This window comes from Silurus meridionalis, chromosome 23 (genome assembly GCF_014805685.1).
Source record: "Silurus meridionalis isolate SWU-2019-XX chromosome 23, ASM1480568v1, whole genome shotgun sequence".
Taxonomy (NCBI): domain Eukaryota; kingdom Metazoa; phylum Chordata; class Actinopteri; order Siluriformes; family Siluridae; genus Silurus; species Silurus meridionalis.
In genome coordinates this window covers 17,450,305-17,472,410 of record NC_060906.1, presented here as the reverse complement: position 1 = coordinate 17,472,410, position 22,106 = coordinate 17,450,305, and the positions used below count along the sequence as shown (strand labels likewise).

Below are 22,106 nucleotides of genomic sequence, written 5' to 3'. Positions count from 1 at the left end.
TCTCAATCTCAATTTCGCCTCCCTCACCTTGTCACCAAAACGTCCAACATGCGCTGTCCCTCTAATAAACTCATTTCTAATCCTGTCTATCCTCGTCACTCCCAACGAAAACCTTAACATTTTTAGCTCTGCTACCTCCAGCTCCGCCTCCTGCCTTTTTCACAATGCCACTGTCTCTAATCCATACAACATCGCAGGGCTCACCACAGACCTATAAACTTTCTTTTTCATTCTTGCAGATACCCTACTATCACAAATCACTCCTGTCACTCTTCTCCACCCACTCCACCCTGCCTGCACTCTTTTCTTTACTTCCCTAACACACTCTCCATTACTTTGCACTGTTGAACCCAGGTACCTGAACTTCACCACCTTCTCCACCTCTTCTCCCTGCAACCGCACCACTCCACTGCCCTTCCTCTCAATTACACACATGTACTCTGTCTTACTCCTATTGACTTTCATTCCCCTTCTCTCCAGCACGTACCTCCACCTCTCCAGGCTCTTCTCAACCTGCTCACTACTCTCACCACAAATCACAATTTCATCTGCAAAAATCAAAGTCCACAGAGACTCCTGTCTGACCTTGTCCGTGAACCTGTCCATCACCACTGCAAACAGGAAAGGGCTCAGGGCCGATCCTTGTTGCAGTCCAACCTTCATGCAGTCCAACCTCCAACTGATCCTAGATATGTATGATGTTAAAAATGTTGCTCTACGTATATATGTGTGCATGTGTCTGTGTGTGTTGATAAACAAGAAAAGTAATTGTCTGGAAATTGAACGACATCTGGCTCCTTCGGGTTGCAGAAAGAACAGGCTCAGTTTAGAATGCAGCATTTACAATAAAAGCCCTCCTACTATGAGGACGCATAAGACGATGATTATCAGCAACAGGGAAATGGAATACAACAACCATAGCATAATAAAAGCATAATAAAAATCAGTTTAAGCAAGTCTAAATCACTCTCCACAAAATCTACCTATAGATCTACTCAAATAAGTAAAATCACAGGTGTGTAAAATAATGTTAAGTGTGTCATGGTAAGGCAGAATATTATTAGTGCTCATTGCTGTGGCAGGTAAATTTATCAAAAGGTATTTAACTTTTTGTGAAATTAAATGATGTGGCAGTATTTATAGCTGTCAGTCTCTGCATACAACTTATTTTACAGTCTTACATCACTTAGGACTAGATGACTACATAAGGGACTAGATGTTTTTGCCATTATTGATTTTTCCCAGTTAATTTTCTAAAGGTTTTTCCAGACACTATGTTCCCAACACTTTTTCCCACCAGATTCAGTTAATTAGCTAACAGACAAAACTTATTTGTGTGTGTGTATATGTGTGTATGTTTGTATATGTGTGTTAGAGCCAGTTGGTTTACTCATAAACCAGGTTTGAGAACTAGTGCCATGCACAATGAAAATTACATGAAAATGAAACAAAATGGCAAAATGTCCACTTAGTGTCTGATGTCATTTCTGCCATTTCTGTTTGTTTGGTCAACATAAAAACAAAAAACCATAATAATTTGCATGTCATTTTTTTCAAGAGAGAGCATATATCCAATTTGTATACTTTGCAAAACAGAAGAAAAATTCTTCTGTAAATATCTGCATGAGTGCCAGGAATACATTTCAGAAAGTCTAAGCAAATTTACATAATCTACCATCAGGAAGTCTTGCCATATTAATTATATAACCATATAAAGTAAACATAACAATTTGGTAAAAGTACAGTATTTAACATGCTATAAATTCAAGATCCTTGAGTTTGGACTGTTCTTTTTGCATAAATCCTCTTAATCTGAACTATAACATGGGAACAGTATTTTCAGATTTAGCAGAAAAACAATGTTCGGTGGTAAAAAAAAAATGCCGTTAGTGTGGATTAGCTCTCAGTTGTGCTATAAAATTGTGTTCTTTGATTACTTATTAAAATGACTGTAATAAAGAGTAATGACATTAATCAGATTTGTGCTTCCTAAACTAGTTCAATTTTATTTTCTGTCTTTAGACACATCTGAGCCAGGTAATAAAGGCTGTGGAGAAATTGTAACAGAAAAACAGCTGTCTATGCAACTGTTAGCTATTAGCGGACCAACTATTTATTTAGCTGATGTTTGTCAGTACAAGTTAATAAGAAATTAATTACACAATATCAAAAAGAATAGTCAAGAAAGGCAGTCAACTAGGAAAAGTAAATTAAAAGATGTATACATATTCCACCATTACAGGATGTATACATACTCCACCTAGACCATGGGTCGGGAACGACTTCAAGTAACGTATGTAACCCTGGATCCCTGAGGGAATGAGACGCTGTGTCAACAATACTTTGGAAACGCTTCCGAGTGTCCACGCTCTGAACCACATGTGTAATCAGTCAAATGTAGAGTCGCGACGTCTCCGGCAGGGTGACATCATGGCCAGGAAGCTATAAACATGCATGCACTGGAGCTGGCGTTAGCTTCTGAATAGGAAATAAAGAACTGCAGGGATGCAGGCAGTGTGGCTTGGAGACACAGCGTCTTGTTCCCTCTGGGAACCAGGGTTACATACGTAACCTGAACATGTTCTTCTTGACTCAAGCGTCAACAATGCTTTGGGAACGATTGTCCAATATGACCAGACTGACCAGTCCCTGCCTAGTGTGGATAGGCACAGCTAGGTCAAAGGACAGAGGGGCCAGGAGTGGCACTAATGTCAAGGCTATAAAACCTGATAAAGGTCAGCAGGCTAGACCAGCCAGCAGATGTCTCTGAGAGAAACTCCAGAGGACAATGCCTTAGAGGCCGTCACACACCGAGTAGAGTGAGCTTTGACCTCGAAAGGTGCGCGGAGACCAGAGGACTCGTAAGAGGATGAGATAGTCTTCTTGTTTACAGGGTGACCCTTCCTAAAAAGGCCATAGCAGACAAACTGCTGCTTCCACTTCCTCTACAATTCCATTATGTGGACCTATGACACTGGACAGAGTCGGTTAAGCTTTTCCTGGTCCGGGGCCTGAAAAGTGGGGAAAAAAGAATGCCTGGAGCACGACAGGTCATGGGGCGACATGGGCACCTTGTGAACATACCCTGGTCTGGTGTAGAGGAAGGCACTGGCCATGCCTGGAGTAAAGTCCAGGTAGGAAGGGGCCACAGAGAGGGCTTGAAGATCCCCTACTCTCTTGAGAGAGGAGATGGCCAGAAGAAACACAGTCTTAACTGTAAGAAACCTCAAAGGCACCTCGGGCAAATGCTCAAAGAGAGGCTCAGACAGGGCCTTCAGAACAACAGCCAAGTCTCACTCAGGCACTCTAGGTCAGACCGGAGGCCTCAGCCTGGGATCCCCAGACAGTCTCAAAGGGTCATGATTTGGCCGAAGCCCTCTTATTGAAGATAATTTTTTTCAGATCCGTCAGCTCCCTGGGCTTTGGCCTAGGATCCCTAGCAGGGGACGCTCTGTCTCTGCATATCACAATGGGTGGATGTGCTGGGCTGGGACTGGGGCTGGGGCTGCACTCGCTGGGCTGCACTCGCCGCCCAGAGATAGTCTCTTTGAACCGGAGCATCGTCCCATAACTGCACTCTTTCATCCCTAGAACGTTAGCGTAGAGAGAGACATTGGGGCTGAAGAGGCGGGCTGAAAAAGGATTAGCCCAGGACCTGGACACCTCAGTGAGTTGATTTTTTAAAAAGAGGAAATACATTCTTTGCAAACCAGACAGAGCAGAGCACCAGAGCTTTCAATAAAAGCATATGTTTCTGTCCACTCATTTTGAGACTATCGATGTTCATCTGAATTTCTTCTTTTGCCACTCACCACTCACTTATTGGTGTCGTGAAGCTTAACACAGCACCGCATACACTCATTGTTTGGAACAAATATTATTGTAAAATGACTTTTCATTAATTTTGATTCGCTGTAAAACAAAGGAATTTCAATTGTATTTTCTGTAGGGAAATGAATTCTGGTGATGGTTATATATATATTTTTAACAATAAAATGTTAGTGAAGGGAGACAGAGAACCATGTACTTTTTGTCAAAAAGCCACAGGTTCCTGACCACTGACCTAGACCATTAAACAGTGCTCTTACTGTAGTTACTGTGGATTGTATAATACATTTCTATCTAATACCAATCTACAGTAAATCATTACCAGTTTTGGTTTCCATGGATTTCAAACACTGGTTGTGTGACTGTGTCATACAGGGTTTCTCATTCAATCACTATGCATATTGTAGGCAGTTAGTGGTTTGTTGCATGAAAAAAAGAAAGCCCATCTAAATTTGCAGGTAAAAATGAGAACATCACACAAAAAAAGCTACTGATATGTAGAAACAGGTAAAAAAAATTAAAAATACACCGATCAATACGCAACGCAGAGTTTGGAGTGAACAGAGAGAAACCGACCCTAAAAAAGCCCTACGGTTGTTTGTTAGAATGCCCAACTAATGCTGCTGTGCACTGAACATTGCACAATGTGTAGATGGAAACCTAATGCACACATTTTAGCATGCTGCTAGAACCTGCTAGTGTGTTAACGATAGGGAATGAGGGGAAAAAAAGAATCCACATATAATATATATGTGGTCTGGACATGTTTGGGAAAAATAGGTTGTAAAATAGGTTGTAACAGGATAGTATTTATTGCATATTCTGAATCACTTTTTGTCCTTGTCAGAAAGCCTTGTCATCTGTATGCATGCTACCTGTAGGTATTCATGTTGAAATGTATTTATTTGTAAGTTATAGGTTTTGTAATTGTTATTATTGTTAATAATAATAATATGTTATGTCTTACAACAGTCTAACTTATTGTAATATATATGTTTAGTGTACATGCTGCAAGCTAGGGCTGTTAAATAGGCAGCTTATATCCTGTTTCATTTGATTTCATTCTGCCAATTTATATCTTCTTTAAAAGAATACAGAAAACAGAAAAAAGGTGGCACAGTGATGCAACCCCTTATAGCTCCAGGGTTCATAATTAGATCCAGAACTTGGGTTAGTGTCTGTGCAGAGATGTTCTAGAAGATTAATGAAAATAATTTATAAATGGTTGTGATTTACAATGTGTGCATTGTCGAATAGAAAAATGCAGCAGAAGATGTTTTCAGTTTGAAGTAATAGATATAACTGTTTAATACAATTATTCTAATTTTTGGATACAGCTAGGCAGCATCATTCTTATACCTCTCAGTTTGAGAGGGAATCATCATCACTCATATGGGTAAGCTGTCACCTTGCCCATCTCTACATCTATTAGATTACATTCCATTTTAAGTTAAACTTTTGCTGGTGCAAGGGATTTTATTATACTTTTTCTCAAAACACTAGCCTACCTTTGGGTGGTACAGTGGATTGCTCAAAGTTTACACTGAACACAAGGGTATACCATTGCATATGTGTGCATCCCTGTTGCTATGAAAACCTAAAATTAGAAATTTGTTGCCAATTATTTTTTTTATCAGAAGTTACCTGTGGATCTCACCTGTATGCAATAGGTTTACAATGGGCATGTTTATGAAATGAGTCTCCAATTACAGAATTTGGAAACACGTACTGTGCTTCAAGGAGAAAAAAAAGACCAAGAATGATTACAGCTGCTGTAACAAAGTGATAACATAAACTTGTTATTGCAGTATAAGAGAAATAACACCCTGCAGATTATGCTGTAATGTGAAAATACTTCACCCTGGTATGTGTTATAAGCCCGTTCTAGTTTGTTGTGGGTTATGTAACACACTGAAGTGTCACATGATCTCAGTATAAATACGTACAGCAAACAACCCTTAGGTTACAGTCAGCATCACATACACCAATGAGCTTTCAAAAACACCTTTATTATTGTATCAAATGAAATCCTTGAAAATGCTAAGTTTATATGTTTTCAAAATTCCAGTTTTATTGTCTGTTGATTCTTCCATTGTCTGTCAGAGTGTTATTTACAATTTGCTGCTTAGCCAAAAATTTCAAATAAAAAAAACAAAACTTCTAGCAAGCAAAATAATACACTGAACTGCACTGAATCTGAGCTGCACATTGGCCTAAATCACATTTCAAACTTTTAAAAGTTTTCTTAAATGCCCTTTAATGTTTAGAATAAATTCTAATAAGAATAATATCAGATAAACACTGGTCCTTGGAATACAGCCAAAATACAGATAAGGATGAGCCTAATGAGAGATGCCTGTCTTGTTAATCATTTCACCAGCTGATGAAACAGCTTTTCTTTATGGCTGTCTTTAAAATTGATTCATTTGGTTTCTATACAACTGCTGCACATCATTACGGTATTCCTTTGGGAGCAGCAAAATGCATAGAAAGCAGATTACTGTCAGCGATGTCAGTGCTGATAAAACTTTGAAACAAGATATAAACAGGCTGCCTCATTATCTTGGTGAGATGCTGAGATTTGAGCATAGGACTTTTTAGAGATACTACTAGCCTCACATGGTCCTTTCTACACACTGTGCTATGTGGTGGGTTTTTACACTTTATCATTCACATTGGCTTTTTCAAAAGCTTGTAATGTTTCAGGCTCAAACCTCACATAGTGGACATTTCAGCTTCTTTCATGGAGATAAAACAGAGGACAAGACATGAATAAATGTGATAATAGGGTAACCACTAAGAGTCTTTTCATTGCTGATCATGGACTGGCTAGGTAATACTGATAATTTTTTGTTCTATATTAAATGACTCATAAGATTTATAAGGATTACAGCAAATAAGGATGATGTGAATGGATCCTACATGACGGCATTCTAAAGCTCCTGACTGCTATAATATTTTGTTCATTAAGTCAGCACTAGCTGATTTATAGACAAATTACTGAACATACAAAACATAAGCTCTTTTGATCCTAGGGAGGAAAAACCTCCCTATCAATAGAATTATACTGAGGATGGAGCTGCCAGGAAGGCCAAGACGTAGGTTTGTGGATGTGGTGAGGGAAGACATGCAGGTGGTTGTTTTAAAACCGACAGATGTAGAGGAGAGAGTGATATGGAGACTGATGAGCCGCTGTAGCGACCCCTAACAGGAGCAGCCGAAAGAGGAAGATGATGTTAGCGGTATAAAATTCCCAGTTTCATGCTACAATGTCACATTTTAATAAATCCAAATTGTCTCACTTGAACAGGTTTTGGTTTGCATAAGTGCAATATGATGCTAGAAATTCTACCTTGTAATAACTCTATGACCCTATGCTAATAGACCAGAAAATATCTTAGGAGTGTAGTAGTGCTCATAATTTAAGTCTGGAACTGACAGGGGACAAAGTCCCACCCACTCAAAAAGTAGGTGAATGCTTAGACCATTGCATTACTCAAGATGGCAAAAGGTTTTCAAACAGACTATCGTTTTTGATTATTTTGCAAATTACACACCTTCTCCGTATTACTGGAACACATAAAAATCGATGACTCTCTACATCTCTCTGCAAAAAAGTGTTTCAAGATGTATGAGAAAATATTCTCAGCTGTGTCAAAGTGTAACAGCAAAAACGAAAAAATGTCAATTAAGGTATATTCACAACAGAGGGCCTTTGCTTCAGCACTTACATTTCTGCAGATCAAATGTGACTATTATTATTAATTATTTGCTTAGTTCTACCCAGTGATGGACGAAGGACACAAAGAATGTTGTTGGTTAAAAGTAGAGATAGAGTAGGTAAAATATTACTCCTGTAAAAGTAAAAGTGCTCCCTTTAAAAATGTTATCTAAGTAAAAATACAAAAGTATTTGCCTTAAAATGTACTTAAGCTATAATGTTCTTATCATCTTTTTTTAAGACTTTTGCTTAATTATCTCAGTTTTGTCTGAAAAGATTCTGATGTTACTCTTAGCACATCAATCTATTGATAGAATGATATTAATGAGCCAAACACTGATTGATATCTAATAAATTATTATGAGCCTAAAACCTTCTTTTCAACGACCTCAAAAAAAAAAAAATCCTCTTAAAATGTTCTGTTTGATGTTGAAATGACCCTGAATTATATGCTGGTGCTATGTAGATACCACCAACCAGCAATGGTGGTTTTAGCCTGAATAACTCCCTGGGTGAACCACGCCATGATCCACAATGATTAGTTTGAGCTTTAAAAAGCTCCTCTCTGTCTCAGCTATCATCACTGGATGAGTAAGAAAATATTCTCAGAGCAGTCCACATATTTTGGAGACATTTCTGAGAGCTTCCTTTCATGCATAAATATCACCCTAAATGCATTTATTGCATAATTAATTTTACGTCGTTGTGCACAATTTATCCAACTCTCAGAACCAAGAACAACTCTTTGACTAATTGTAGCCATAAGATATGTACAACATCTATATCCTTATAATATATGTCTTTTTATATATTTGCAATTTAATCTGCACTGGAGATTCCCTTTACTGACCTCAGTGCAGGACCTTTTCAGTACAATCACAGAAGCAGCTCAATTAAAGGTAACCAAATCAATAAGTGCTGTTTAACTACAATCACACTAGACTAGTGAGGCTGGAATTGTTTTGTTGCTACACACATTATTATATACTACATACTATAAATTATAATGTTATGCAGCTAAAAGAAATATTGTTGCTCTATAAGTAAAAGCATACAATAGCAGGCAACACATCATAACCTAAGTGATATACAGTTTTTAGCCAATTTCATTAAATGCATTTGACTTTACTACCTTCTTATAATGAGATGAGCTGCATACACATTTATCTTTTGCAAGTTCCCCTAATACTTATTTCCTCTTTTTTTTCTAAACTGGGCTTCTGAGAGTTTAGACCTTTTTGTCATCCATAATTTTAACGTGACATCACCCACCCCTCCTCTCCTTTCTGAGTGTATGAGTGAGAGAACTTCTCCGGGTGGTGGGTGCAGACTCCGAGTCCCGACCAGGTTCATTGACCGTGACATAATATAATAATTGACGTGACCAAAATATATTTATATATATAAGTTTTTATCCACTTATAAATAAAAAGGAAGGACTGATTTTGCGCAATGTAGTTTTTGACTTGTATTCAGATATTTGAAATATAGTGAAATTAAATTAAAAGTCTCCTCAAATGTAAATACTTGAATAAAGTACAGATAATAATTACATTTATCATGTTACTGTCCACCACTGATTCCACCACCTTTTCATACACATGTACTGTACAGGTGAAACTAACTGACTCAGCATGGCCTCCTTTCTGCATTAAAATTAATTAGAAGTTCCCAAAAATGATCGCTTCCCACAAGCATGTATTTAATCATATGATTGTAAGTTTAATTACGAGTGTTGCAGTGTAATTTTTTTTTAACAGATCACTTTTACATCTGGAGCAGCCTGTCAGCTTTTGCATATGCATGATATGCTAATGTGTATGATTCATGTGCAGCTGCTACACCCACATCCTACACATAAGTTTGCCTGCATTCTTTTAAAACAAACTCTACAACTGTGTATGAAGGAGATAAAAAAAGTTCGAGTGGTTCTAGTGAATTATTGCAACTGTATCATTGAAGTGTTTGAATTGTGATGCTTGGCAATGAGGAACTTGTATGATATCCTCGGAAGAAGAGTCTACACATAATCAAACATTTTAATCCATGAAGATCATGGATCTCCAAACAGCAAAAGTTATTTAACAACAAGGGGGAAGTGGTAGCTCAGTGGTTAAGTTTTTGGGATCCCACTAGGAGGTTTGGGTTTCCACTTCTACTCTGGGCTCTTAAACAAGGCCCTCAATGCTCTGTCCTCCAGGGACGCTGTATCGTGGCTGGCCCAAGCTTCCTAACATCGCTGGGATATGCAAAGAAAAAATGTCACGGTGCTGTAGTGTACACACTGTAATGTGTAAAGTGTGCTGTAATGAAAAAGCACCTTTCATTACCTATAAAAATCCACATTTTCTGTGGCAATGAATAAAGAACAACTTCCAGAAATAATTCGCAAAAGAATAGATTTCTGTAGGATTCTATATTATTATTTGTTATTCTGTACATTTAAATTTCTATATTATTCTTTATTATTCTATATATACAGATTTGTAAAATGCATGATAGATAGATAGATAGATAGATAGATAGATAGATAGATAGATAGATAGATAGATAGATAGATATCAGGCAGGTATAGGCAGTGAAAAATGTGCAAAAGCTGATAATTAAGTACACTAAGTATATGTATAAGTATACATGTATGTGAAATATTAGGCAGGATGTAGAGTATATAAGGTTTATATAGATAGTCTGCCAGGAAACCACCTGTCACGCCTTCCTCCAAAGCTCTCACTCAGCCTCGCCCTGTTCTAATCACCTGCACCTGTTCCACATTACCTTTCCCCTTTTAAGGGTCCCGTTTCCACCTTTCGCGGTCAGATCTACTAAGTTGCGTACAGTGATCTACCTGACTCCTTACTGCTAGTATTCCCCGTTGGTCCATGCTCCGGCTACCGCTTCTAAGAAAGCACCCTAGACGGGTTTGCCTACCGTGGCTCACAGAGGCGATCAAACTCCTTAACGCAGGGAGAGTCCGCTATGATCGCCTCTGGCCATACCTTCAATATCCTCACAGCTGGTTTTACCCTTTTGATCAGTGGTGTGTATTTGGGTAGCATTAACAAAGAGAGGTGATCAGACTGACCCAAATGGGAGGGAATGGCTGTGTTTGCCTCAGGTATGTTTATGTAAACCTGATCCAGTGTGTTGTCCCCTCTGGTAGAACAGGAAACATTCTAAAATATATATTTTCCACATATGTATACAGATATTTTATGAACAAAACTATGTGAACATCTGACCATCTTACCCATAAGTGCTTGCTAAACATCCAAATTCGATGTGCCCCTTTATTGCTATAACAGCTTCCATTTTTGTGTGAAAAAAGTTGCCCTGCCAGGCATAACACTGTTAGTTTACATTTACTTATAAAATGACTTCGACCTGAGGTGAAGGGTCTTGCTTAAAAACTCGGCTATACTAGTTTGGTGGTGATTTGTTAAAAACTCATGACCTCAGTAATCTAAAAGCTTATTAGACATGCACCCAAACACACAGGCTCCTGAGTCAAGACTTTATAAAAAGAGGTGACAGAAGTAGACATGTCAATTGACTGCAACCAATTTGAGAGGAAATTAATAAATAATAAATAAATACACATAGCCAGCTTTCCCGTCTGAAGTGCTAACTGTATTTTGGGCCAGAAATGGTACTTAAAAATACACCACTAAAAAAAAGAATATAAGCTATTAACAAATTGCATAAAACCATGGACTTCATTAAGCAGCTGAACGTGTAGCTAGAGTAAATGATCACTGATACCTGCATAGCTGAAGAAGGCTATGATAATAGCAAAGGAATTCCACCTCACATGTTCCATTGTACAAAATGTTAAAAATAAAAGATAGGGGGGAACTGTGGAATACAAGATCAAGAAATCTTTATCATTAAGAACTTTCAGATGGAACTATTGCCTTCACAAATCTGATTTGTCATCAGAAGGAAACCTTACCTATGATCTCATCACTCTGATATGTGCAAAAAAAAAAACATTTTATAAGCCAGAGGCATTTTGGAAAGCGCTATAAAAAATAAAAATGGAACTCTCTATCCAGAGAGGAAAGCGGTATTTAATAACTTGAATGCTTTGGCAGCTATTACGTGAAGAGGTGAATCTTTGTGTTGGGGTTAGGTGAAAGCTAGTGGCACAAGACACATACTAGAGGTATGGATTGGAATGGATTCCAGTAAATTTGTGCAGTTTTTGAAAGCTAATGTCACACGGTCAGTCAGGAAACTAAAGCTGAAAAGCGAATTTATTTAAACCATGTCCTGTTTGAACACAGGTAAAATAAAAAAACAAAATTAACACAACATATAATAACTAACAATATAATGCAAATTCCAATGAACATGTGAGGGTCATACTTTTTGTTTTTAACAAAGTAGACCCATGAGCATGCTGCCCACACACAGTGAGTAGGATGTAAAAAGACAGAGAGAAAAATGAGCATTGATTAAGATCATTGGTTTTGAATTATTTAAGGCAGTAGTTGATTGTTCTTGTTCCTATTGTGCAAGATTAACTGTAATAAACACCCCAATTCTTTACCAATGCCAGCAAGGTACCCTTCTCAAGAGGATTTACACCAACCATCATTAGAAATAAACAACTGCAACTGGCAATGTACTAAAAGAAATCTTCATTTTTGTGGGTCAAGCACAACATTTACATGGTTTGGCAAATATTTATTCTCTGTTGTGTTTTTAGTGCAGTTATAGCCTCTGTGCATTTAAAACTCAAAGGAGGGACTGGGTGGGAACACAAATTGTATGTACATTTGATTTAAATGTATGGATTTTTCTTTTATGGATGTCATTTTTATTATAATTTTCTATCTTAATGAAACCAAAAGTACTAAAAGCAAATCCAAACAATAATGTTGAGTATATTTCATGGAGATCCTCCACATCAATCTTTTTTTACTTTTGCAAAAAAGTACTGTGCACTCTTTACTGTGGTGGCTCAGTGATTCAGGTACTGGACTACTGACAAAATGGTTTTGAAGTTCGATTCCATCACCTAAAGTCTGACAGGAATATAAATTCTGCCGACTGCCAAAAACTATGCAAAACATTTAATCCTAGACAAGTTCTTGAGATACATCTTTTACATTATCTTTCGTCAACATACCTGGAGTCATCTTTCCCAACTTTGGCTCCCAGGCTACAGCGTCATATTATGTTTTCTGTTCAAATCAATCACAACCTACATGAGCTCCCACATTGTAAATTATATGTTTTTTAATAATTCTTAAAGGATATTTGGGGGGTATGTTAGATTGATGGTACTACACAAATCAGGGGTTTGTCATTGAGGACCTAACCTTTTTTTTGATGGGTTGTCTACCTTGAAGGAAAACATTTGGGTGGAGTGCATAAATTAACATTTCAATGTATTTTAATGTTAGATTTTTTATTATTATTAAATCTACATTAGTGAAATAAGGTACTCAAGCTGTCAAGTCCTTCTAAAACATATCAGATATCAGTCATGAAACACAGAGTAGCCATAAAACTGAAAATAAATTTTATTTCACTAAAATTACCAATCTTTTACTTAACCCACCAAAACAACTGTCGCACAATCACACACAATTGAATGCATGCAGTTGTCTGATATTCTGTGGCAGAATAATAAATGACATCTTGAGTGTGTATGTAGTTCTCTTGAAAAATGAAACAAGTCTGTGTGTGTCTGCTGCAAGAGATTTGAACATAACTCCATGTTTAACCAGTGACATCTACGCAGTCTATAAAAGAATGACAGACAAAGCAATGCAAAAAGACAAATACAAGAAAGACATTCTGCTTCATTATCCACAGTGACAGTGAGACAACAACCACTCAGCAACTCATTGTTTGTCGCTTGTTCCTCCAGTTCCATCTCCAGTAACCACTGGCCTAATTTCAACACTTTTGTAGTTTTCACAGTTTTTGTCTACAGTTATTTTTAAAACCATATTGCTCATGCACAGCATAAATCCATAAATGTTTTTTTTTAGTTTTATCTAAAATTTTCTTACTTTTGTTAATAAATGACAGAGGTCTGGTGGCCTCACATGTGTCGATATAAACACCTTGGTCACATCATTGAGAACACATGAACGCTTTGCTCATTCGTGCAATTATCCAATGAGACAGTAATGTAGGAGCTTTAACCATATCATGATTGTTTGTGCCTGGTGGGCTACTACAAGTTTTTCAGAAACTCTTCAGGCATTTTCCACAGTCTTAAGAGTTTAAAAAAAATTGTGTGGGAAAAAATACAATAATCAAAAACATCAACTGAGCAGCAGAAAGGGGGTGGAAACACATTGTTGATGAGGTAAGAAGAGAATGGCCAAATAGGTTAACCTCACAGGGCTGGTATGATAACTCGGATAACCAATCTTTGTAACCATCGTTTGCAAAAAATAGAAGGTTTTAATAAAGATTTCTCCTGTATGTCTCTCATTAGATATAGTTTCTTATCCTCTTCTGAGTTTAATTTCTCTTTCATTCACTTTCGTTTATATTACTGTAGTTCTGTACAATTTTGATTGTCACATCTTGTTTCTGCAATGACTAATTTCCTTAGTTTTGTGTTGATAATGATTTGCATTGTTGTGAGTTTCTAATCTCTGCTCTCTTTGTTTTATCAGTACAATCTAACACATGTCCATGTAGGTTTTTGGCTTGTTTTTTCTTTTTTGTCACATTGTGAAACAATTATATTTAGTCCATCATATTAAATTAGCATCATGCACCTCGGATTTAAGTCTAAATGTCATTCCTTCTATTCATCAAATAATGCAAACCTATATTTGCCTTAATGCCATGGGTCCATGTTTAACCGATGTCATACCTTCCTGCATTTCTATTTTTAACCCGATGCCATCACCTTACTTTACTGATCCATGATTGACTGAAGTCCTTGCCTTCTTTGGGCCTAGGTGCCTCAGGATGAGTGGAGTGGTTATCCTGGAATCGAGAAGGACGAGGAGATCCCATGTCGGCGGATGCGCAGCAGCAGTTACGTGAAAGCCATGGGGGATGATGAGAGTGGTGATTCAGACACCAGTCCCAAAGCATCGCCTCAAAAATCTGTCCGTCCAGATGCCCTCATTCTCAAATCCGCCATCCACAGACCTCATATAGACAGACAAAGGTAGGAGTGACACTGTAGTTTCTCTGTCCTTTTCTGATAAGATCAGACAAATGTTGCAGAGTCTGATTATGATTTGATTTGCTCTTTCATGCCAAAATCAATTGTCTTGCTGTGTCTTGCTGCAGATGGATGGTATTGGTTTGACATGGCTTTTTATTTTTCCTAGAGGTGAAAGATAAGTGTGGACATAAAGTGTAACAGAGCAGCCTAAGGAGGCCTGCTATGGGAGCAGTTACTATCACTTCTATTTGTGCTGAGAGATATTGCTAGTGGTTTGTTTTACAATCTAGCAGATTCAACATCCTAAATGTGATTGGGAAATGCTTTCTGTCAAATTTATGCTGCACTTTTAAAGGCAATGTGCTATATTATTATCTGCAGTAGATGCATGCACTATGTCTTGTGTTATTAGATACGCAACATGATATTCAGCCTATATAAAAAGTGTGATCTCTCTATTGTTTCTTGTTGCATTGTGGATGGTTGAGTTTGTATTTGTTTGGTTGACACCTGCATTGGAATTAATGCTATGCTGTGATGGATGGTTTTACTTCTTATACCAAGCAGGTAGATGCTGTTTGCTTTAGTGTATATATATTAAAAAAGAAAAAGTTGTAGCCCAAAAGCATGCATGTGTGTTTGCATAACTGAAAAACATCCTGTTACATTAAGAAGACATCTCATATCCAAAGGCTTCAATTGTATTGAAAAGTTATCTTCTGCGAAAAATGCATAATGTTTGATTGGATACTGTAATACAACTAATGTTCATATTTGCGCCATGAATGTTTATGCCTATTAACAATTATTTTTTCCAGAGAATTTACAGATTAGCTGCAATCTCTCAGATATAGAAATCCCTCAAAAGTGTGAAACTTAATGAAGAAATCCCTCAAATGTGTGAAACTTAGTCCGTTGAAGGCTTATATAATGGTGCTGCTGCCTGGGATGGATCATTATCTCTGACCTTGCTGCATGTGTTGGGTGCAGATATTTTTATTTAAGCTTGCAGTCTGCAGGATATTGAAGCCTAGCTGGTAATTTGTTAGCAGTGACTCATATGAATATTTAGTAGATTGTAAGTAACATGAAGCAAGGCAAGAATAATCCAGCTTCTCTGCCCTCCAATAAAGGTTAGTAGAGAAAGGTAACAAACATCTGACAGCTCTGCTACAGATGAGAGGAAGGTTTTGTGAATGAATCTATGCTTATTACATTCTTTTGCAAATGACAAATATTACATTTTCCTCAAATTCTGACCTTGCGTGGTATTTGTAATTATACAGTGTGTGACTCATAAACACCAACAAAATTCAACAGTTAGTTTTATTGCCTTGTAAATACATTTTGAGGATGCACTTATGTATTATAAAAACGAGAATGCAGCCTATTACTACAGATGTCGAGAATGTGCTTCACAGTCTGGGTCTGACAGCCTGTTCTGTTTTAAAACTGAATCACTGCTCAGTACCAAAAATAATACAGACCAAGCTTTCTAAAATGATGCAGTCTAGTCTAATTATCAACAAATTAAAATATCATGGATAATTCATTGTAAATGCTGTTAAACAGAAGTCTGAGATTAGTTCTAGTGTAATTTTAATAGCTTTTGTAAAATTAAAACAAATTGTCCTATCCGACTGTTTTTTGAATTGTGTAGTTGTTAAGATCAAATAGATGTCATTCATTAAATTCATTTAAGTCACCGATGTTTGCTTAAAGTATCATAAATGTTGTCTGAGATCAGATTGACATTGGTTGAATACATTCACTGCTAATGGTATACCATCAGTGTAGATGTGCACTGCTTCAGCTACTGTATGTCTGAATGCTGTGTCTCTGTATTAGTATTTGTGTCTAAAAATAGCTAAACTTGAACATGGATCTGGCTGTCTAAACTCAGCTTAGTGAATGGATGCATTTTTCAGTACTTTTTCAGTACAAGAAATCAGGTTGGTGGAAAATAGTATCATGGCCTGCAGTTGCCTGCTTGTTCCCTCCATTTAGCCAAGGCTACCGCTTGCAAACCACGAGAGATTTGCGTCCTCACCCTGGTGTTTCTCTGGACCCAGCTGCCTCCTACAACCCTCCCCAATACCGTTCTCGCAACCAGAGCTACATGCGCGCAGTCAGCACCCTCAGTCAGGCAAGCTGCCTCAGCCAGGTGAGTGTAAGCAGGTTCTTCATACATACACACATTTTAAACGCAGACGTGAACACTTCAGAACTTTTATTACCAAAGAATCTTGATCAAAAAGATTATGATTAAAAATGCATTAAAACCCCCTTACATATTAACTTACTTAGGAAACACATTAAACATAGTAACACACTAAGCAGGACACCGAATATTTTGTTGTTTTTGGAAATGTCTGTTTTACTGCTGCCATGATTAGATCTTGATCCTGGATGTGGAGTTTCGCATGTTTTTTGTGCTATTATTTGGATATTAATTGCTCCTAGTTATAAATTTTGTGTAAATGTGTTTGGTACCCTGTATTAGCATCCTACCCAGGTGTATTTCCTGCCTCATGAGTAGCGTTCCTAGCCAAGGCCCGTAATGGACTACAACCTTGACCAAGCTAGATAACTAAGACCTCTTATAGTTATTCAGATGAATAAATAAACAGAGAATCCTCTTTAAACCACAATTAGATCTCTTTCAGCAGACAGAATATAGCCATTAGCTAGGCTTTTTAAACTTTTATTAACCTTTTTCATAACTCTTTACTGTCAAACAATCAAGCTTATGCTTCAAATATCACAAATACATGAGGGCATAAATTGATAAGCAAAGCTAGCTTTAACTCCACTATCCATTGTATGTGCATATGAGTATATTTTTTGCACATTTTTGATGCGTGATACAGTAATTCCCCGTTCATTGCGGTGGTTATGTTCCAAAACCGCCCACGATAAACGAAAAACTGCGATAAGCAGACGCCACCCCAAAAATGCCGTTTTATGTATACAGTATTGAACTGTATTAACGCAAGATTTGAACCGCGGTTATAACGGGGGATTATTGTAGTTGTATTTCTAACGTAGGCTGTGCTATATATTTTTTAATTGTATGTACAAAATTCAGAACTTGTAATATAACAGTTTTTCAGGATTATGCATGCTTTTTTTCAAATTCAGAATTAAGTATAAATTCTATTGGCATTAAAAATGACTGAACACAGGTTTATTTATTTTTTTCTGGATTGGATTGACTTTTGCATGCGGTTACTTGGATTTCTTTAAGAAAGAGTAACAAGCAGCTTGTATGTTGTTCTGCGCAAGATCACAAAGCCATAAAGTCTGTTTTGTCAAGATAAATGCAGTGTGGTTTTAGTCTTTGGATTTATAGGCTGTTTGAATTGTTAATGCTTTTGATGGTGTTAATGGATTTATGGAAATAATGGATGTGCAGTAATGAAGTAGGAAACATCCTTTAAAATGTTGGAATGGAATCAGGAATGTGTTATGAGTGGCTTCTGATGATAATGTATGTCGGAGAGTTAGCTTTTTAAAGAAAAGCTTCTGCTGCTTGATGCATGTGTGTGTGGTGTCTAATCACTTCTTTCTTCCAAGCAGGTACTTTAAATATGCTTTTCACACACCACCAACTTTTATTTATTGTGCAAATATAGTTATTGTAATTTTTTTTCCTTGTTTAATACTTTATTTTAAAAAATGTTAACTGCTGGCTATATATATATAAAAGGCTATATTTGTCGGTCATTTTCCCTCCTGCTAACACTCCTTTGTATTTATTGTGCAAAGGGGAAGAATCAAAGTGAGAAAGAGAAAGGAAGAGGAAAAATTAAGGACTGCTATTCCTGTTTTTGTCTCTCAGGTGAGTGAGACTGAGGTCAATGGCCAGTATGAGTCAGTTTGCGAGTCCGTTTTTAGTGAAGTAGAGTCCCAGGCCATGGAGGCCCTGGACCTTCCTGGCGCTTTCCGCACTCGAAGCCACAGTTACCTGCGTGCAATTCAGGCTGGGTATTCCCAAGATGACGACAACTTGCCTTCAATGACATCCTCCACTGTCACTTCAACTCTCAGATCCACAACAGGTAAACCGCCCCTCAAATCCAAAAAGAGAGAAAGGGGTTTCAAAGCACATATTCATCATACCGTTCGTACATCCTATGACATACCTACATATGTACAGTGGGGAACCCTTGTGCTTGAGAGTTGCTGGGATGTGAATGTTCCTGGTCAAGTCGTGTCCTTTTGTGTGTTTGTTCATTTGCTTTGACCTCTTTGTCCTTTAAGTGTTCAATGGCAAATGTCGGCAGTTGTGTTTTTGCATGACTGATGCATTATCTAGTGCATTTATAATGAGAAGTTAACTTAGGAAGTGCAGTTCACATAGATGAAGGTCCTCACAATACAACACATGGTTGCTCCTAAACACAAAGCATGCTCTCTTGTTTTTTTTAACAAGAAAAAGGATGGGAAAAGACAGGAAAGTAAAGAAATTAAAAAAAAATAGACGGGTGTATGTGGGGGGTGTCAACATGATCAGCTAAAGACAAAGATCTTAGCAATGTACAGGTTATTGCAGTCTTTTGCGTTGTTTTAAAAAAGAAATGTAGCAATATTATAATTAGTGCAACCCTCAGTGCACCAGGTAATTTCAATTCTCTGGTTGCACAAAGTAAATACAAAAAATGTATAAACAGCTTGAACACTTTTTGTTTATTTAGTTTGAAATCAACTGAGAAATGCACATTGTGCATATAAGTGGTTCAGGACATGCAGTATTCCAGAATTTGTTTTTTATTAGGATAAATGGCTATTAATGAAAATATAACACCGTGACATTCTAACAACATAATTAATTTAAAAAGCATTATTCACAGAGACAAACTAATTTGAATTTGTCATTTTAATTATTATATTGTAATATTTAAACACTACAGAAACTAGTTAAAAAGTTTGTGCAATGCTAGCATTAATTGCGTCCTTCCATGAGTACCATCATTGGTTTTTTTGTGCAAAAGGGACCACTCCCTGAACACACACTCATTAATTGTGCATCTGTGTACATTCTAAGTATAGCTATGAACCCTATTGAAACTCTTTGATTATTTCAATATGTCAAATACTGTAATCCATCTGGATTTTCTTCTGTGTATAAATAGGCCTTTTGATGTTTTTGTTCAGTTTGTTTGTTTAATCCAAATGAACTTTGTAGTGAATTATCTGTTTATACATTTTGATGTGGGTTTCTTTTTCTTTATTTTTCCTTTTTTTTTTTTTTAAATGGAGTTTCTTTGATTGGACCTTTTAATAAAAACACCAGTGGTTTAATATGTCAAAACCAACACAACCACCCAAGTGACTGCAGCAACTGAGGATTAAGGAGAGTTTCCCAATCCCACGGTCATACCCTGCTGAAGCGCTTTCACCGTACAACGCTCCATCTCGACCTTTAACATGTGTGGAATGAGTAACTTTTATTTGTTTTATTCTGGTATATAACGCATCTAATTACACAAACTGTGTCCCTCTTTGGCAGCAAATTGCAAAGGGAGCTTTTGAGAGATTCAAATGCTTTGATAAGTGGTTTGTATCTACAGAAGCAATGAAATCAAATGTGGCCATTGACAGATTTTAAAGTGTAGAACAATACAAAATATTGCAGTCATTTCTTTTGCCCATAGTGCTTGTAGTGCTTTATTATATGTATGCAGGTCTGATTAGTTTGAATCTTAAAAAGCTTATTCTCTTTTCACACTTTTAATCAATAGCTTTATTCAAAATAGATGCAATACATTTATTTAGTTCAAGCTTATCTGCTTTATTTGGGTATCTAATGTCCCAGTAGAACCAACTCTGTCCCTCTAATGCAGCAACAAATAAGCAAAATGCATTTGGGTGCCATCTAACAATTGACAGTGACAGATATGGTTCATCTAAGATAGCAATCAGATCAATGGTAGGCTTCAACAACAGCCTATTATTAACTGTGCAAGAAAAGAAGATCAAGATAATGTTATTAAATTCTTGATTTTGATAACCACATTCTAGTTGTGAGGATAATTAGTTGGAGTTTAAAAGTTTGTATAAGCCCTCAGTTAAGAGGCAAGGAGAGAAACAGAGCCTCTCCTTTGGCCAGCCAACACTACACAAGGAGATCCAGAGGAAAAGAGCAGCAGGAGGGTCACAGGTATTTTACTGACAACACGCATACATATATCTATGTATATGTGTGTTTTTACACTGCCTTCTCGACTGATTAGGGACTAATGTCATGACGGCTGCCATGCTTTAACAGTAGATTAAGAAAAGTAGTGTTTGCCCCAAAGCAATTTGATTCAAACTCTCTGACAAATCTTTAAACAACTGGCAAAACCCAAGAGTTCTTTTGTACTTGGGAAGTGAAATAGGTATTGTGAGTTGTTCACCTTTTTGAGCCCCTGATTTGGAGTCCATTAGCAATCTTTTAAAAGTTCAATTTAAAGGTGAAACTATTTTTCTATTTGCTATTGTTAAAAAAAAATAAAATAAAAAATAAAAGATTTCGAGTTCTCTCTTTAAAACTAAAATATCAGTGTATGGTTGGTGTGGACGTTTTCAGCCATGTAGGACAGTGGGATTGCAGCCTCTCCCTGGTGCAGCCCTTGTAGGTCTTGTTTTATACTCTGTTTACACCCCCACATCTCCACACAGTACAATCGGCTTTACATTGGAGGACCTAATATGTTCAATAGGGTTCATATCTATTACTAGGGCCACTAACTTGTGATTGTTCGATTGCCTTTTCATCTTTTCTGTTGCACAAAAACAAAGAGACTTACAATCTGATGAAAGTGTTGATACAAGGATGTAATAGATTTAGCATCTAGTAAAAATCTTTTGATTTTGGTAGAATGATGATTATGAAAATGGTAATGATGATGGTAATGATGATGATGGTGGAAAAGCCATGGGATCCCCGCTGTCCCTTGGACTGATGAAAAGATGGAAAGACATTTGGAGGCTTATGCTTGACAGGACCGAGAAGGCAGTGTAAACACACAATACAAAGCCTACAGTATGTGAGTAAAAGCAGTCACACACCACCGTTTGCCAGCAGTGACAATATAAATCAGTGTAAATACAAGACTTAGAATTGTATTTGTAGCAGATCTACACTGAACTGATCACTTCTGACCAACAGTGATGCATTTGCATTGCCTCCACTGGGAACCAGCTAAACACAGCAATTGTTATTCTGGATAAAATAAAAACAAATTGGATCCTCCGAAAAAAAGGAAGAAATGGATTAATATAGCTTGCATGGATAATTTTTACATAACTTTGGTTAATAAGTTTTGTCAATTAGAACTGACATAGACATTGTTCTACTATCAGCACTCTTTACTAATTATAGTTATTGATTTACTTACTTTATCTAAAAAAAAAACTAGCTAC

The 22,106-nt window shown here is 37.0% G+C and overlaps 1 protein-coding gene across 4 annotated transcripts in view; it reads left to right on the top strand.

The window, feature by feature from the left end:
- LOC124377206 (disks large-associated protein 2) overlaps positions 1-22,106 on the top strand; it is a 122,694-nt gene that overhangs the window by 70,822 nt on the left and 29,766 nt on the right. For 3 of the 4 annotated variants that reach the window (XR_006924072.1, XM_046836582.1, XM_046836584.1), the window contains exons 3-5: positions 14,482-14,696; positions 16,704-16,860; positions 18,538-18,757. Coding sequence is in view for 3 of the 4 variants with exons in the window: in XM_046836582.1 (XP_046692538.1) it covers positions 14,482-14,696; positions 16,704-16,860; positions 18,538-18,757 (592 nt within the window). In the remaining variant the exon portion in view is untranslated. Of the gene's footprint in view, positions 1-14,481; positions 14,697-16,703; positions 16,861-18,464; positions 18,758-22,106 lie in introns of all 4 variants that reach the window. The other variant, XM_046836583.1, reaches the window with a different exon arrangement.